This window comes from Molossus molossus, unplaced genomic scaffold (assembly GCF_014108415.1).
Source record: "Molossus molossus isolate mMolMol1 unplaced genomic scaffold, mMolMol1.p scaffold_m16_p_19, whole genome shotgun sequence".
Taxonomy (NCBI): Eukaryota; Metazoa; Chordata; class Mammalia; order Chiroptera; family Molossidae; genus Molossus; species Molossus molossus.
The window spans coordinates 50,420,743-50,439,515 of record NW_023425354.1 but is presented as its reverse complement, the minus strand read 5'-3'; the positions used below and the strand labels follow the sequence as shown (position 1 = coordinate 50,439,515).

General features: G+C 50.0%; 1 protein-coding gene across 1 annotated transcript in view; it reads left to right on the top strand.

Moving 5' to 3' along the window:
• LOC118634764 (myosin-13) overlaps window positions 1-98 on the top strand; it is a 59,771-nt gene extending 59,673 nt beyond the window's left edge. The window contains exon 41 of the mRNA XM_036269512.1: window positions 33-98. Within this exon, the coding sequence (XP_036125405.1) occupies window positions 33-47 (15 nt within the window). The 3' untranslated portion in view covers window positions 48-98. The remainder of the gene's footprint in view (window positions 1-32) is intronic.
• The last annotated feature ends 18,675 nt before the right edge of the window (window positions 99-18,773 follow it).

Below are 18,773 nucleotides of genomic sequence, written 5' to 3'. Positions count from 1 at the left end.
CATATCCTGTGCACGATTTCTCTCTCCCACAGAAGATGGAAGAATGAGGCCCTCCTGACGCCTGTTACCATGGGTACCTCTGGGCGAGTGGAAGGAAGATACGATGAGAAATAAATTCTCCTAAATGCTCAGATCCTCGGCTCTGCCGTGTTTATTTTCATGGCCCGTTCCTCTCCAGAGGGCTGGTTTCTCTGTCTTCACCTGATCTCGTGCTCATATAAAGGAAGGAAGGAATGTGCAAGTGGGGGCCCCTGACCCCAAGTGGAAAGGCACAGAGCCCCATGAACCATCGGCTTCCATCGCATTTCAAAATAAAGACCCTTTCCGATAACTAGCACTTTTTCTTCCTAGGAACTCACGACTCTTTCAATTCAGTTCCCTGTTTCTCCCTAAATTTACAGATAGGGACGCTGGGCCCAGGTCTGACTGTGGTTGTCCGGGACAGGGTGGAGACGACACCCGAGAGGTCACAGACTCCCCCTCGGGGCTCTTTCTGCCAAGCAGCTCTGCTTCCCAACCCATCCCTCTCAGGACCACGGCACACGCCCCCCAGACGCACCCCCGGCTCCCGCACATCTGAGAGGCAGTAAGTGTCTCACGTGCACGCGCCCCCGGGAGACTGAGGAGGGGCTTACTTTCTCCTCCTCCTGGCTGGGTCACCCCTCCGCCTGCAGGAATTCCCCTCGGGGTGCTCAGGGCCACAGGTGAAGGGAGCAGCTGGGGCCAGGAGCCCCATTTCCATACTCAGGGCGAGGCTGAGACCAGGCACCAACAAAGGAGCTACTGGTAGTTTTAGGGCGCCCTCCCAGACCCCAGGGGTCCCACTGTTCTGATTATGTTGATTTGCTTACCCCGAAGGGCAGAAATGTAGCAGGATAGAATATGGACAGGATTAGGAGCCGGACTACAGTGGAGTCCCCGCCCAACCACTTGTGGCTGTACGTGTGTGGCCGTGGGTGGTTACACCTGTCCTCTGAACCAGGTGCCTCCCTGGTCTAACTGACCTGTGTGGTCAGAAGAACGGCTTTGGGTTCCGGCAAACCTGGATGGAATCCTGATGTCACACGCCAACCGTGTGACCTTGGGCACGTTAGTCTCCTCTTTGAGCCCCAATGTTCTTGTTGTGTAAGGCAGAAATAATAAAAGTCATAGGTTTGTTGGGACAGATGGGGGAGAGGTGGCAAGGGTACAGGGCTTCTTTTAGAGGGAGCACGTTTGCATTTGTTCTGCCATTGACTGTGGTGATGGACGTATAACTCTGAGTAAACTGAAAGCCCTTGACCTGTACGGTATACGAATTGTGTCTCAATAATACCATTGCCTGGCCAGGTGGCTCAGTGGTTGAGCACTGACCCATGCACCAAGAGGTCGCTGGTTCGATTCCCAGTCAGGGCACATGCCAGGTTGTGGGCCCAGTCCCCACTTGGGTGCCAGCCGCCTGGGTCCCAGGCCTGCCCCACCACTCACTAACTTTGTGATTTGGGGCAATTACTTCATGACTTCACATCTCAGCTTCCTCGCATGTAAATGGGTACAGCAATGTACTTTATAGGAGAGGTAAATAAGAATATTCAAGAAGTGCCCTTGTCTAGAGCCTGGCATACAGTTAGCACTCTGGTAACCTGTTAGCATGATGGGGAGGGGAGATGTGACCTCAGGACACAGGCAGAGTGCAAGACAGGGTCCGGGTGGACAGCAGTCTGAGGCTGGAGCGTCCGTCCTCTGGTGTGAGTTGATACACCACACAGTTGGAGGCCATCAACAAAAAGTCCTATGCTGTTTCTCCTCCCTGACACCCCAACAAAAGCAGATCTGCATTCCATCTGCTCAAGTACTCCAGGTTCACCCAGGGCTCCCTAGGAAGAGGCCACCCCCAAATATCTCTGCACGTACCTGGCCCCCAACATCCCAGCCCCGGCCCCCAGATCTCTAGTGAGAAGAGAAACAACATTTCTACATCCTTCCTAGTACGTAACAGTGTCTCCCACCACATCAGAATCCCGATTATTGAGCGGAGAGATGAATGAATGAATGAATGAATGAATGAATGAACGAACGAACGAACGAGAATCTTTTCTACTAGACACCAAGAATGCCCTGACTACAGTAAAATAAAAATTTTTACATTTTTTTTCTGAGAATTGGAAGAAAGAGAAGAGGGTGGACATGAGGTGCCTGTGCTGTGTTCTTCCCCAGTGTCCACATGGCAACTAGAAACTAAATTCACGCCCTCGGGCTCCTTAGTTGGGTCCCCCTGGCCCCTCTAAAATGAAAAGGGGAGTAAAGGGGACTCATACACAGTGAGGCAGACAGTGCAGAGGACCAAAATTTGGGTTTCTGTCTGGCACGTCATACTTTCCAGGAGATCTTGAGTAACCTGAGAATGAATCTCAGCCTCAGCGAGGGGCTGAAAGCCGGGCACTTCCTGTCTGCACAATGGTGTTGTCGCAAGAGTCCTGTGTGCTTATTGTTATTACTATTACTACTACCGAACAGGGAAACCTAGCCACCAAACCTGGACTTGGAGCTCCGGGGCCTTGGAGAGCAGAGCCTACCTTGGCCCACAAGCCCCTTCAAAACAGAGCTTTGCTGCCACCTCCTGGCTGTGGGAAGACAGGATTTTCGTTAAGCAAATGACCTAGAGACGACACTCCTCAAGTCTTGAAGTTAGACAGAGGTGTCTTTGGAAATCATAATCATCCAGTCCAGGCCCCTGGTTTTGCAGATGAGCAAACTCAGACTAGTGATAGAGTCAGGTTGTAGTCAGAAAGAGACACTCGGGGCTCCCAGCTCCCAGGCTCCCCCAGTGAGTTTCCATAGAGGAGGACCCTGCAGAAGGTCCAGACGGAGGGCTAGGACCAGCCAGCAGGGAGAGAGTGCTCCCTGGTGATGGCCTGGTGGTGGAGGGTGAAACATGGCCCGGGTCTGCTCCCCAGACCTCTCCTGGCTGGAAGGGAAGGCAGTGCACCTCCACAAATACTCCCGCCCCAGCAGGGGCAGGTGACCAGACCCGAATGTTTCTGGGATGGAGATGGTCCCCGGCAGTTCCAAAAGACCCAAGACAAAGGATCAGGGTGTCCACTGCACAGTGAGATACCCGAGATTAGGGCCTGTCTCATTTGGCCTTCAGACCCCTTCCACCTTCCTCCAGGGGCCGAGACTGGCGCCGTGGGCTTTCTTGCCCTCTGGCTTTTCGGTTGGGTCCAGCCAATGGGGAGCTGGGATGAAGAGGAGAAGGAAGGAAAGTGAGGTCAAGGGTGTTTATTCCTTGCACCCCTCCCTGCAGTCAAAGGTCCCATTTCCTGTCAGGTGTCCCACTCCCCCCGCCCTCTCTGGCCCCATCCCCAGTAACTGGTCCCCACAGCCCCCCACTTGCACCTTCAGGCCTAGGGAAGGTACTGGAGCCCTGAGCCGCCCAGCCTGGAGTTCTGCTGACTCCCTGTAGTTTCCTGTACACCTGCCCAAACAGTCTCTTCCTCAGATCTCCTCACGTCGTGCTGATCTGGGTGTGCCATCTATTTCCTGCTGCAACCCTAACGTACACAGGTCCCCTGCCTCACACACCTTCTGCACTGCTCCATGCCCCCTCCTACGGCACAGGAGCAGCCGACCATGCAAAGCAAGAGTGTACCGCGCTGCAGCCTGTGGGCATCGCCAGGTCAGAAATCCAGTCAGACAGTGAGTGACACTTTCAGACTCCATGCACACACTTCAGTTTGGCACAGTCTGTCACCAAAATCAGGCTTGAGGATTGCTCCTAGGTCCCTTACTCTATTCAAGTAGCAGCCACTTCCGCTGGGATCAGCACAGCACGGGATCGTCCCAGCTCAGAAGAGCTGATTGCAATTTTCAAGGAAATTGTGTGAGCCAGTTTTTGTGCACAGATGTTATTAAAAGCTAAATTACATAAACGTACGATGAGACAAATTGTATTAAAAACAAAGATAATAAAAATTCAGAACCCATACGTTCCTAATTATTTACTACATTGTATTATTATCCGTGTTCTTAAGGTTATTGACGTCGACTGCGTGCCGCTCACATCTCGTCCCCTCTCCACGTTCAGTGATGTCATGTCACATCTCATCCCCTCTCCACATTCAGTGATGTCATGGTGGCAGCTAGAAACAGGCCATGGTGGAAACATCCACATCACAGAAATTGGCAAAGACTACAAAACGGGGCTTTTTATTTTTTGCCTGTTAAGCATTTGCCAGCACGCCACTAAGTGGAACCAACGAAATCCATAAAAACAAATCTGCAGCTTTGTATACAGAGATCCTGGCGCACGCAGGGCCACGCCCACCCCAGCCCCCAGCAGGCCCACTAGATGGTTCTTGGAGGCAGCTTGAGAGGACTGCTGAGGGCCGGGGTTCACACCCCGCAGAGTGCGGGCCAGTGGGAGGAAGGGCAGGAAAGTCCCACTTCCATTCTGCCCTGCTCATAGGCTCTCCTTGAGCTGCAACAGAAAGCCCGTGCCCATGTCTCCACGTAAGAGACGACGTATTGGTTCGCCCGAGTGAAAATTCTGAGGGCAGCCGGTCTTCAGGCTGGCTGGCCCCTCGGCTACGTGGTTTGATCCAGGTTTTCAGATGATTTCTTTTTTCTCTCCTTCTTTCCACCTCTCAAGTCTGCTTTCCTCTAAATTTTAGAGGGTACCCTGTATCTTAACGTCTTTTGCTAGCAGCCCACACAAAAGAGATTCTCTGTCCTCGAGTTCCAGCCAAGCTCCAGGGCTGGTTCTCACCGGCTCTGATTGCCCGGGGTGGTCAGGCCCCTCGACAGGAGGTGGCTGGAGAATTTGGGGCTCTGATTGGTCAGGCCTGAGTCATCGGGAACAGCTCCACCCAAACCCCATAAACTGAGAGCCAGGAGGGCTGCTTCCTCCTCCTCCCAGAAGAAGCGGGCGGGCGAGGGGAGCACTAACGGTTCAGCCCAGGGCTCCCGCGCACGAGGCCGAGGGCGTGCAGGGTCTGCGTCTCACGTGGGGACTGGCTGGCCACGCCTTCCCGCAGGTCATCGTGTGGGCAAATCCACACTGTGTCTGGAAACCCCCTGGCACAGAGTGGACCATCTAGGGATGCCAGTGGGCATATCCCTTTCTTCCAAACCTATCCTCACTTGTCTCTTTCCCACAAACGCGACCACACTGTAAATAAAACATTCTAAGATGTAGGATTCGTATGGGGTATGTTTCTCCACTCCCTGCTGAACCAGCTGGCACTCAGACCCCGCAGAAACCCCTGTCCTTCAACACCCCCTGAGTGTCTAACTTCTCATAGCATAATATCATTTCCTCCCCCAGCAATGACCCACATTCCATGTAGGGCCATTCACTGCTGACAGGAGCAGAGAGACATTGCTCTGGGGTGTTTCCTGTCCCATGAGTCAGGAAGGAGAGGTCTGGGCGGGGCCAGGCCAGACAAAACATCTGGACCCAGATCAGGACAGGGCCGGGATCTGAACCCAGGACTGGCCCACAGCAGGCTGGCGGCGCTGCCGGGGTGCCGCTCCTTCTGGGGAGCAAGGAATCGCCTGAGGGCCGGTGACACGCCAGGAGCAGCCCAAGGCACCAGGAACGCAGCAGTGACATAAACAACAGGCCTTAGGAGGGCCTTCCTCTCAAAGATAGTCAAAGTCATCTCGAATGTCAGCTGCTCCTCCGAGCGGCTCCTGATTCTCGCCGGCCTGGCCAGTTCTCTCCCATCCCTCTGTGAACTCTGCACTTCCTCTCTCCCTGCCCTGTGACTCTTGTCATCACTCATTTCCTGGTTTCTCTCCCCCATGAATCTGCCGGCTCCATCAAGGGCGGCCCTCTTCATCATCTTAGGTCCTCTAGCACAGACGGGGTTTCTGGAAAAGATTAATGTTCATAACAGAATTTTGATAATAAAACAATTGCAAATAACCCAAAATGCTTAGTAATAAAGGATTGCCTGGATACCTTACTGCAATAATAGCAACTAACAGTAACAGGGCGCTAGAGGCTGTGTGTAGAATTTTACATGATCATCTTCTTTAATTCTCACAAAGCCTCTCTGCTGTAAGGTCTCATATTGTCCTCATTTTGCAGGCGTGGCTCAGAGAGGTTAAGAATTTGCCTAATGTCACACAGCGAGTAAGTGGTGGGGCCTGAGCTTACAACCACCGTGCTGGTCTGGGATTGCTTGAAGGGTTTGCAGACTTGGTGGGTGACATACATTTTAAAAGGTAAAAGCACAGCCCTGGCCAGTTTGGCTCAGCAGTTAGAGCATCGGCCCGTGGACCGAGATTCCCGGGTTCGGTTCCCTCTAAGGGCACGTACCTTGGTTGCAGTTTGTTCTCGGCCCCGGTTGGGGTCATGTGGGTGGCAACCACTCAATGTGTCTCTCTCACATCGATGTTTCTCTCTCTCTCTTCCTCCCTCTCTCTCTCCCGCTCTGTCTGAAGATACGCAAAAATGTCCTCGGGTGAGGACATAAAAATAAAAAATAAATAACTAAAAATAAAATAAAAGGCAAAAGGACAAATAATATTTGGCTACATCGACATGTGGATATTAATGTGTTTACTAAAAGAAGTTAAATGAAAGAAGCTTAAGTTAATACGCACGTACTGATCACAGCCACGTGAAGATGCATGAATGTGTCAGACAGGCCCATGGTCCGCGTAATGAAACGGAGTTTCTAATCTCTCTGAGTCTCCATTTCCCTGCAAAGCCCTAATTTCTGTTTCAGTTATCTAGCCCGGAGTCCTGTGCCCTTGGGGCTGGACACGCACTCACTAATGATCGATGAGTCCTTGCTGCAGTACTCAGGTGTCGGACTGGCTGCACTCGGCTGCTTCCAGCAAATACACCTCACAGGGATCCTCTGGAACAAGGCCCTGGCTGAAGGCTGGCGTCGGGGCAGTGGGACGGGCTTGGGAAGTCCTGAGAGATGGAGGAGGAGACTTTGGGGTGGTGGGGACGGGGGATCCTTGTGAAGACTGTCACAAAAGCGTCCACTTTGTCACAGAAGCTCCCTTGTCTTGGCATGCTTAGAGAAAGCCTTCTTCCCAGCCAAGGAAGGCCCTCTCTCTACTCTGTGCTACCCTTCCAGCCCCCGAAATGCCCCGGGGTGGCTTTCAGGGGTGATGGAGGTGGGAAAGCCCAGGTGACTGGGCTGAACCCCGGTGACTCCAGGCAGGAGGCAGGAGGACTGAGGGAGGAACCGTGGGAGAGAGCAGGAGGTGTCCGAGGGCTGTGTGCGGGCTGGGGAGACGCACATGGCACCGTCCAGCTCTGGCGTGATTTCCTTCCTACGGCCTGAAGAGCTTCCCAGAAGCAAGTCACCTGAAAATCCCCCAGGGGCCAGAGCCAGCTCAGGAAATACTGAGAGAAATAGCTTCCAATGGCAGGAAGAAGTGAAAGAGGGTGAAGCGAGGAGTTGTGGGCTGAGGTGGGGGAGTGGAGAGCATGCACAGGGGTAGGCTGGGCTGGGGTGAGGGGTGTGGAAACATTGCTGCCTAAAGGACAGTTGAGGGATCTGGTCATATTTAGCTTCGGGAAGAAGGCTGGAAATGGGAATACAATTGCTAGCTTCAAATATTTAGTAGACACTCGAGAGAAAACAGGCAACGGGCTAGGCATTGCTCCAGTCTCGAGCCTTGCTGTCCACGTGTGCAGCAGCAGAACCTCCTGGGTAGAACCTCAGGCCCCTCCCCGATGCCACGGACCCAAACATGTACCTTAGCAAGATCTCCTGGTGAATTATGAGCACGTTGCATTTGAGATGCAAAGATTTGCAGCAGTCCTACTCATGTTGTGGACTGGGGACCAGCGCCCGGTTTGGTACTGGTCTCCCATGGGATAAGTACAGGAATGAGGAGTGTTTGGAAGCTTTCAAAGCAATATGACACTGCTGCGAATCCAGGTTCACGGTCAGGGGACCCACACCACTACAGAGGGCACATCTTCAGTGTCGCAGAACTGGTGTTTTGAGTCTGCCGTATTGTGGCTGCAAGCTCAGGCCCCACCACTTACTCGCTGTGTGACATTAGGCAGATTCTTAACCTCTCTGAGCCACACCTGCGAAATGAGGGCAATGTAAGACCTTACAGCACAGAGGTTTTGTGAGAATTAAAGGAGATGATCATGTAAAGTTCTAAACACAGCCTCTAGCACACAGTAGTGTTAGCTGCTAGTATTACTAGTCATGTCCAGTAGGTCCGTGTGAATTGGAGGGAAAATGCTTCACCACAGTGTGAGAAGCTGTTCCAGAGCAGAGGTCCTCAGACTTTAGGGGGTCTGGGAAACACCAGGAGGGCTTGTTACGGTGGACACTGCTGAGCCCCACCTCCCGAGTTTCTGATTGGCTAGTTACGGGAAGGGGCTTGAGAATCTGCATTTCCAAACAGCTCCCTGATGGTGCTGATGCTGCTGGTCTTGGAACGACATGGTGGGAGCCACTGCTATAGACTAGAAGACAGGTTCCAACCAGTGGGTGCCCCTCCCAGATGCCCCTTCAGATACCCAGGCACCCGACAACCCCTATTGAGCTTTTGGTGACTGACAGCTCTCAGCTAAGTCCCTCCTCAGAAACTGCCCTTAACCCAAGAAAGCCACCTCACCCAGGATCATACCCCTTCCCCAAGGCAGCCTGCGCCCTGTGACCGGGCAGAGAAGACAAAGGACACTCCCTCTGCTCAAAGCTGACAAGCCACACCCACTCCAGAGTCCCCACCCCCACCCCCATGGAGTCAGCTGAGACCTCTGTTGGGACTGCATTTCAATTCACTGCTCCCAGGACCTTCACTGCCCCAGGTTGGTCAGGGAGGAGGTCACAGTCCCCAGCCTACTAGCTGTGTGGACTTGGGTATGGCAGACCTGTCCTCCCATCTGTGAAATGGAAAGAATAAAGTCCATCTCACAGGACTGTGGCGGGAATTAGAAGAGACGATTCATGTAAGGGGATTAAACAGGACCAGGCACACAGTTAGCACGTCATAAGTGGCCGACCTCACCGTCATCATCGTCCCCACCACCATCATCATCTTGCAGGCTTATTGTGCTCCGGGAGTTTTCAAACATATTTCGGTCCAGTTGATGTCACAGTGCATCCAGTTCTCCAAGTGTGGGCTGCAGACCTCTGGAAGTCTTAGAGTCCCTTCCAGGGGGTCTGCGAGACCAAAACCATTTTCATTATAATTCCAAGATGCCATTTCCATTTCGCTGTGTTGACACTGGCACTGTGCTTTTAATGAAGCCCTACAAATAATTAATGTATTAGACCACAATCCTGCGTGCATTTTATAAAATAGGCTGTGTGATGAATTGGAAAGAATACAGTTCAGCTCTGCAACCTGAAGGACGCTGATTGTCTTGAGCAGGAACACCTGTGCGATTGTGTCACAAGCCGCACCAGCCGCTGTTCACGGCACATTACGTTTAGGTCACGCACGGGACGATTCACAAACTGTGCGTATGGGGCAGACAGCACCTTGAAAGTGCATGAAGTGTGTTTATCACAAGGGGAAAGAATGACAAATGATATTTGACAGAAAACAAACAATATTTGTGGCCAGTAATAAAATCTGAGCTTTCAAATGAAAAACTGGAAATTTTGAAAACTTGAGCTTGATAACTTTCTGATACTTAAAGACGTTTCTGACAAGATGGTGGTATTAATAAATATGACTTTATGTTGTACTGTATAATAACATGTGTTAACATTGGGAATGTCTGCATCACTCAGTGAATCAATATTTTTCCAATCACCAATGCAAAAAATCATCCGCAAGTAGAAGATCCATTCAAAGCACAAGATGAACCAATAGACTCTAACGTAGCAGAGTGTAAAAAGTTTAATAATACAGTTTTAGATTTTACATTGCAACTAACTTTTAAAAAATTACCAATTGTCAAGTTCTGGTGAACAATCAAAAAGAAATAGCCACAATAATCTGAAAAGCTTTTGAAATATCCCTTCTTTTTCAACCATATGTATATGTAAGCCTGAATTTTCTTCATATACATTAACAAAAAATATTTTAAGCTTAGTGCAATAGATTAAATACAGAAGCAGACTGGAGAATTGTCTTCCATCGAGCCAGAGATTAAAAGGATTTGCAAAATTTTAAACAATGCCACTCATTAACTTTTTATTTTGGAAAATGCAATTATTTTTATAAAAATACATGTTAATTGCCATGGCCGGTTTCACTCAGCCGTTAGAGTGTCGGCCCTCAAACCAAAGGGTCACGGGTTCGATTCTGGTCAAGGGCATATACCTGGGTTGCAGATTTGATCCCCAGCCCTGGTCGGGTTCATGCAGGAGGCAACCAATTGATATGTCTCTCTCACATCGATGTTTCTCTCTCTCTATCCCTTCCACTCTATATAAAAATCAATGGAAAAATATCCTTGGGCGAGGATTAACAACAACAACAAATATATATATACACATGTTCATTTTAGTGAATAAATTATTGTTTTTTAAATAAATTAAATATTTTTAAATTTTTTGGTTCTATTTTCTAGTGCAGTAAATATCAATAGGCAGGCTCTGCATAGACAGAGTCCCTTGGGGTCCTCAATGAGTTTTTAAAGTGTGAAGAGGACTGGAGAACAAACTTCGGAGAACCACTAGCAGGACGGGGACCTGGCGGGCTGCCGTGGCCGGAGCTGTGGCAAGAACAGTGGGCCCCTCCTTCCACCCCTCTGCCCCGGCCTCAGCCTGCCCGAGAGGCGCCCTGGCCAGAGCACAGCTTAGGAAGAGGGAAAAGGAAACCATTCTTCACTTCCTTTCCTGGAATATGCCCTGACCGGCCTCCTTCGGGTCCACACCCTGTCCTCTCCACAAATGGCCGTGGAGGTTTTCCCATCGTGGAAAGTGCTGCAATGTCTTTGCCAGCCAGCGGGGAGAAGGGGGGGCTGGGCCCGAGAACAGCACCAGGGCTTGTCACCCACACTCAGTGCCCACTCTCCTCCAGCCAACACGCCCACGAATAGCTTTGCGGTGAACATGAATTTAGCTGCTGCGCCGAGTGAGTGGTTCTATAGCCCTCCGGCTCCTCCTCACCCCAGGGAAACAACCTCATGTCCCACAGCTTACAAAACAGACTTTTCCCCTGTGCTGAGGAAGGACTGGGGTAAATCACCCGTGGTCTGCTTGCAGCGTGGAGCCCGGAGAGGACATGACGGGCGTGCTCTGCTCCTATCGGGAGAGGGCGGCGCATCCAGGAGGGGTGCCGGGGCTCTGGAAAACCGTGTGAAGATGGCCAAGAGAGCCCTGGCCGGTTTGGCTCAGCGGTTAGAGCGTCGGCCTGTGGTCCCGAGAGACCCGGGTTTGGTTCCCGCTAAGGGCACGTACCTCGGTTGCAGTTTGTCCCCCGGCCCTGGTTGGTCATGTGGATGGCGACCACTCGATGTGTCCCTTTCGCGTCAATGTTTCTCTCTCTCTCTCTCTCTGTTCCTCTCTCTCCCTCCCACTCTACCTGAACAAAAAATGAAAGGGTGTCCTCAGGTAAAGATTAAAAAAAAAAAAAAAAAAATGGCCATGAGACACCACCAGGCTCCCGCATTTCTTGGCTATAGACACTCACGAGAGCGAAGCATTTAAGGAAGAAATAATTCCAAATATATGCAAACTCTTCTAGAAAAACAAACAACACAAAAGAAAGTATACCCCCTCCCCAACTTATTTTGTGAGGCCAGAGTAACCTTTGATATCAAAATAAATTATAGGTCAATCTCAACCACAAACGTGAATACAAATGCAAAAAAGTCTAAAAATTATGTTAGGAAACGGGATCTAGCACTGTACAGTAAAAAAAAAAAAAAAAGGTGCTATATCATGGGTAAGATTGGGTGCATTCCAAGATTATAAAATTGATTTCACATTAGAAAATCAATATTCTGTGTAAACAGATTAAAGGAGAAAGACCATATGATCATCTCAATGAGTACAGAAAAAAATGTTTGATAACATTCCATACCCACTCACCATTTTTAAAAAGTGCTCCCTCTTGAACTAGGAATAAAAGGGAATTTCCATGATCTGATAAAAAGTCTCTACAAAAGGGATTACAAAAACATCAGCCTTGATGTTGACAACTTTTCCTTTGAGATCGGGAATAAGACATGCTTACCCACCATCATTATTTCCATTAATCAGTCCTACCTAATAAAATACAGCAGGGGGAAAAAGTAAAAATACAAGGATTGGGAAGGAGGAAACAAAATTGCTGATATTTGTTGATTGTATGCATACAATTTTCCGAGGAATCAACATATAAATATTAGAATTAATAAGAGGGTTTAGCAAGGCAGCAGTTTTCAAAAATCAAAGCACGCTAAATGCAGTGGGGTGTCTTGGAACAACAATCAAAAGACACAGCTGGAAAACTGGTGAAGTCCAGATAGAATCTGCAGTTTATTGATGAATATTGTATCAATGTCGATGTCTTAGTGTTGACAGATGTGCCATAATTATATAAGGCGTTAACATTCAGAACTGCATGAGGGAGAACTTCTGTATTATCTCTGTAGCTTTTTTGTAAATCTAAAATTAATCCAAACTAAAGAGTTTCTTGTTTTTAATGTTTAAATTGAAATACTAAAGCCAATCATGCTTATGTATACCAGCATCAGACAGGTAGAAACTAATTTTTTCAATTGTACTACTTATAATTGAATATTAAGGAATCAAGTTTCTAGCAGCAAATCAAACAAAATATGTATAAGAGAAAATTAAAAACTAGTATTAGAGCTATTTAAGAAGACCTGAAACAAAGATACAGTATAGCATGTTTATTGACCATAATACTCAATAGTATAAAGGCATCAATTCCTCCCAAGTTGATTTATAGATTCAGCACAATCCAGGTTAAAAAATTCTACCTTTTAATTTTTTCCTTCCTTCCTTCCTTCCTTCCTTCCTTCCCTCTTCCTGTCCCTCTCCCTGTCCCTCTCCCTGTCCCTGTCCCTCTCCCTCTCCCCCTACCCCTACCCCTACCCCTCCCCCCCCCTCCCCGGCAGAAGTTAAGTTAATTCTAAATTTTATAAGGAAATGCAAAAGACCAAGAATGACTAAGGCATTTTGGGAGAAGAACATTGTGGAAAGATTTGTTCTTCCAAAAGAGACCCGTGGGGCACTGGGAAGAATGTGTTTTTTAAAAAGAAGCAGTTTACTTTTAAAAAACAGTATGCTGCAGAAAATAACTGATATTATTAGGTGCTTCCATGGGCCAGGTACTGGTTTACTGGATTACTCATTCAGTCCTCTCAACGTCTCCAAGAGGCAGCTACCATTACTGCCCCGTTTCAAGTCTTTGAGAGCAGCAGGCCAAGCCAAGGAGCATCGATGAGAACAAGGCCAAGGCCAAAGCCGTGGAATCAATCCCTGGTCCCCAGAGGGCTCTGGCTGCCAACACACTCCAGAGAGATTCAGACGCACGCTGAGCTCCCCATTTGAGCTCACCTGCTCTACAAATGTTACCTCCCGAGGGGGGCCCAAGAGAACCACTGGGACCTCTCAGGGCCTGTTTCATGCTCAAATCAGCTCCATCCACTGGCAAAGGTCAGAAAGTGGTAGGAATGCGGCAGGCGGGTGGCGGGGAGAGGGGTGCAGAAACTTCCTCGTGCATTAGGATTCCCACTGGTGCCGAGAACAAATTGGGAATTCCCAGAATATTTCCTTTTGTTGTTTCCTCCTTAGCATCTGTGCCCTTCACAAGACCCCTGGCATCTAACCAAAGCTGCCAAAATACAGTTTGGGAATGTTATGCAAATCAGCCTCCCGCCCCTGCCTCCTCTGTGAGACCTGGGAGAAGCCAAGCAGCGAGCAGAGAAAGGGGAGGGAGGGCTGTCCTGGCTGGGCAGAGCCCAGAGGCAGCATGTCCTAGTCCTGGGGCAAGGGCTGGGGAAACTATACAGTGTCTCATAATAAAGCACGACAGCCCTGGCCGGTTTGGCTCAGCGGTGAGAGCGTCGGCCTGCGGTGAGACCCAGGTTCGGTTCCCGCTAAGGGCACGTACCTCGGTTGCAGTTTGTCCCCGGCCCTGGCTGGTCGTGTGGGTGGCAGCCACTCGATGTGTCCCTTTCATGTCGATGTTTCTCTCTCTCTCTCTCTTCCTCTCTCTCCCTCCTGCTCTATCTGAACAAAAAAAAAAAGGAAAAATGTCCTCGGGTGAGGATAAAAAAAATAAAAAATAAATAAAGCACGACAGTGGGAAGAAGGGGTGCAGCTGCAGCACAGGTCACCCAGCTGTTAGAATTCTGGGAGGAGAGATAAGTTGGGCTTGTTTCTTTCCAGGCCCATCTCCTGGCACCTACTAAGCCAGGGATGCGCCACCCTGGGAGTCTAACTACTACCACCCAGGAAGTGACGGCTGAGAGGGCTGGAACTTGATTTTAAGGTTTGTCCTGAGATTTCACCCTGTACCAAAATTTTTGGTTGCCCTTGAAACTAAGGAACAAAGGGAGTTGGTATATTCCAAAGTGTGTGTACCTTTCCTTGCCAAACAACCCCCAAGGGCAATATAATAATAATAACTGTTATTTATATTCATTAAGTGCTTACTGTGTTCTATAGCCCTTTTAAGCTTTTCACTCCCCCTAGAATCCCGTGAGAAAGATGCTACCAGGCCCATTTTGCAGATGCCGAAACTGAGGTTAAAATTTGCCCAAAGCCACCCTGTGGAACGGGAGAAGCCTGGACTTTACCACGAGGGTGACTCTAGAGCCCACGCTGCCCCGCACCGCGTTACACTGCCCGCCCGATAGCAGGGGGCGGCAAGGAAGGCGGAAGATTCCAGCCTGCGTCCTCTGGACTCCCAGCCTCCACCTGAGCCAGGACGCTGGACCCACACCGCCTTTGAGTCCCTGTCCTCTGTCTGACCCAGAGGCCCTCGGGGCAGATCCTCAGGGCTACAGTCAGTCCCCGTTTCTCCTTGTCGCGTCCACACCCCCGCTAGGTTGGCTCTGCAAGGGCATGATGGCCCAGTGCCGGTCCAGCAGGCGGGCTCACAGGAAGTCCTGGGCTGTGACTCGGGGACACGATGGCATCCGACCTTCCTGCCCCGGGCCTGGCTTCATCATGGGTATCCTACGGGGGCTGTTCTGTCCCTCTACTCAAGCAGGATAGACACTAATAAGCATTCTGCTTTTGGGGTTAGAGAATGCCCCCCAGCCCTCCCTCAATCACACACACACACACACACACACACACACACACACACACACGAGTTCCTGTTTCCTGAAAACCACAATGACTTTCCTTATCTGACAGAAGAATAAAGCCTTTACCTGTACAGTCGTCACCAGGAAACATCCAGGCGCTTGGAGGAATCCCTTTCACACCAGGGCGCGTTCTGCCCTCGCCGAGTTTCAAGGCTTCCTTTTCCCACCCGCTCCTCTCCCTGCAGCCTGAATGCAAACTCACAGACCCCTGCCCCTCTGTTCTGCTTTGCTCTCCCCTCTTTCCTTCTTCCTTTCATCGTTCAGATCGAGCTCTGCCTGGGAGGTTTCTGGCAGTTCCTGCTGCGATCCTTTCATCTTCGGCTCGCCTGGTCCTGGGCCTGGGCATTCACACAGGGGCGTCCTGGGCTAGGGCCGTTCCCTGCTTGCTCTCAGACCCGAGAAGCTCCTCTCTGATGCGCCGGGTCTGCCTAATTTCTGTGAATGAAGGTCCACTAATCTATTGACTCCTTCGGTGACTTTACCCTCCCTGGGACCAGACTGTCCACTCCGTGAGAACAGGCATCCTTCCTGTCATGTTCAATACTATATCCCTGGTACCTAGGACAGTGCCCAGCGCGTGGCAGTGGCTCAGTAAGTATCTGCAGAATTGGTTAAATTTACCAATCGAACATTCTTAACAATTCCACTCACATCCCAACCTCCGTGCATTGGCCAGGGAAAGTGTGATGGGCTGATTGAGGAGCGGGAGGCGGGTGCTGGCCCTGCCACCCACCAGCCAGATGACCTCAGGCAAGATGCTTAGCCCCCTGTGCCTTAACGCTCCCAACTGTAAAATGGGGCTGGCAGCGGTACCTGCCTCAAGGTTATTGGGAAGTGTAAATGAGTCCATACATGTAAAACTCCCGGAACCGTCCCTGGCGTGAAGCGAGTTTCAGTGAACGGTATCTACGAACATCGCCAGTCACGCTGCAAGCCGGTGTGTGCCAAGGGCATAAAGATGAGAAGGACGTTATCCCGGCACGTGAGTCAGACGGACAGGCAGCTTCGAAGAGGCAAGAGGAGTAGTAAGGTTCCTGGGGTCAGAGCAGCGAACTATTTGGGGGGACTGGGAAAGGCCATGCTGGGTCTTGAGAGTTGACAAGGAGATGGTCAGGTGAGAGGTGGGACCATGTGACCGAGGTGTGGGGAGGGAGGCAGAGGGACAGCTGGAAGGGTGGTTTAGGACCAAACTGTTGAAGACTAAATACATTATACTTTATAATAAAAATGAAGTAAGAAGCTTCCACAAGTACTATTCAGAACTCTGTCCTCAAAATATCCCTGAGCTAGGCTCTCCCTTTCCTAGACTAGACTCCAGTTCGGTAGAATTTTCTCTTTTCAAAAGTGTAGCTGGAGGGTCACAAGGGAATAGTCACTTTTTCTGAGCCTGTTCTCCCAAATCGGTGCCTTTTCAGGTATTTTTAAGGTATATATTGACATGAAAGACCTCAAGACTGATATGAAAAAGACCTTAGAGGAAGCAGGGTGAAATCAAGCCTCATCGTTTTAAATTTTTCAAAACTTCTTCCTTGCAAACTAACAATAGCCTCTTCAGGCAATGTCTCAATTATACACTCATTCGAAAATATGTAATGAGCACCTAGTATGTGGTAGGCTCTATTCTGAACCTTGGGAATAAAATACTGAACAAAACAGCCAGGAATCCATTCCCTGGTGGAGCTTGACACTAGAGGGGATACATTTTAACTTGCTATTAATATGAGTATATGTGGGGTTTTGCAACAACATTTTGGATTTCTTTTTTTTTTTTTATCCTCATCCGAGGACATTTTTTCATTTTTTGTTCAGATAGAGTGGGAGGGAGAGAGAGAGAGAGAAACATCGACGTGAAAGGGACACATCGAGTGCCTGCCACCCTCACGACCAACCAGTGCCGGGGACAAACTGCCACTGAGGTACGTGTCCCTAGCGGGAACCGAACCCGGATCTCTCTGGACCGCAGGCCGACGCTCTAACCGCTGAGCCAAACTGGCCAGGGCTTGGATTTCTTATATAGGGATGTAATGCAGTCCAGCTGGTGTAGCTCAATGGTTGAGCATCAACCCATGCACCAAGAGATCACCAATTCAATTCCCGGTCAGGGCACATGCTCAGGTTGCGGGCCTGATCCCCAGTGTGGGGCATGCAAGAGGCGGCCAATCGATGTTCTCTCTCATCAATGTTTCTATCTCTCGCTCTTTCTCTCACTTCCTCTCTTCCTAAAATCAATAAAGAAAAAAAATTTTTTAAATAAAAATTAAACAATAAGGAGATTTAATGCATTAAAGCTCAAATCAAGAGGTATCTGTAGCAGGAAAAACTGGGAAAACTCAAGTAGAAAGATAGCCAGAGGGTGCTTCCATCAAGCCACTCCCCAGGTCTCTGGCTTCCCACACCCTTTCCAAGGTCGGTCTCTAAGATCCACATTCCACATTCTCGGTCCTCGCCCGCCCTTCAGCCGAGTTGGCCGGCCATGCCTTAGAAGCGTGGTCAGCGGCAATGATCACAGCTCCACAGCGAGGCTTTCGACAGGGCAGAGCCTGGAAGCCGTCTCACTGCCTGCACAGTGGTGTCGTTCTGGCTCTTTTCAGCCTTCTGTTCTTCCATTCCGAGCGCGTTGGCTGTTCTTCCACATGCTCGTACCATCGTGGTCCCCAGGATGGCCACCCCAGCTGTCCACGTCACTTCTGCGTTCCAGATGGGAAAGGGCGATGTGCCTGCGTTCTCAACGTGCCTCAAGCAAAAAAAAGAAAAAAGTTTCCAGAAACCCCATGTGGACTTTCTCTTCTTATCATTGGCTCAAGCCAGGTCACATGGTCACATCCAGCCCAAGGAAGACTGGGAAATTCTGTATTTGGATTTCCAGCTGCGGTAATTGGAGGCAACAAGAGACAGCAGGCGGCCAGCAGGCGGCCAGCAGGCTTTGGCAGGCCAACAACCAGCTGCTAGAGAAGCCTGCACAGAGAGACCACAGGCCTCAGACGGACAGTGCTCAAGCCATTTTAGGCTGGGACATTTTTAAAAACTGAGAAGAAAGGGCACACTTCAGGCTGAGCCCAAACACTGTGTGTTGGACCAGATCCGAGCCCATCTTAGGGGAAAGTCGAGGCTGGAGAGCCCCTGGGCTGGAGGAAAAGCCCCATGTTCGGAGGTGTGTCTCCAGCTCTGTGGCACAGCCAGAAGCTCATGCCAGGACCCCAGGCGGTGGGTTACATCGAGCAGTGGGCAGAAATGGGAGACATCATGTTAACAATGTGGCTTTGTCAGTTGTTAGGAATTAAAGGCTAAAGAAGGGGCCCGGCCGGTGTGGCTTAGAGGTTGAGTGTCGATCTATGTACGCACCAAGAGGTTGCCAGTTTGATTCCCGGTCAGGGCACATGCCCAGGTTGTGGGCCTGATCCCCAGTGGGGGGCATGCAGGAGGCGGCCAATCGATGTTCTCTCTCGTCGGTGTTTCTATCTCTCTCTCCCTCTCCTTTCCTCTCTCTCTAAAATCAATAATTAAAAAAATAAAAAGCTAAAGGAGGGAGCAACTCCCACCTAATGTTTATCACATGCATTCACCAAATTAAGAC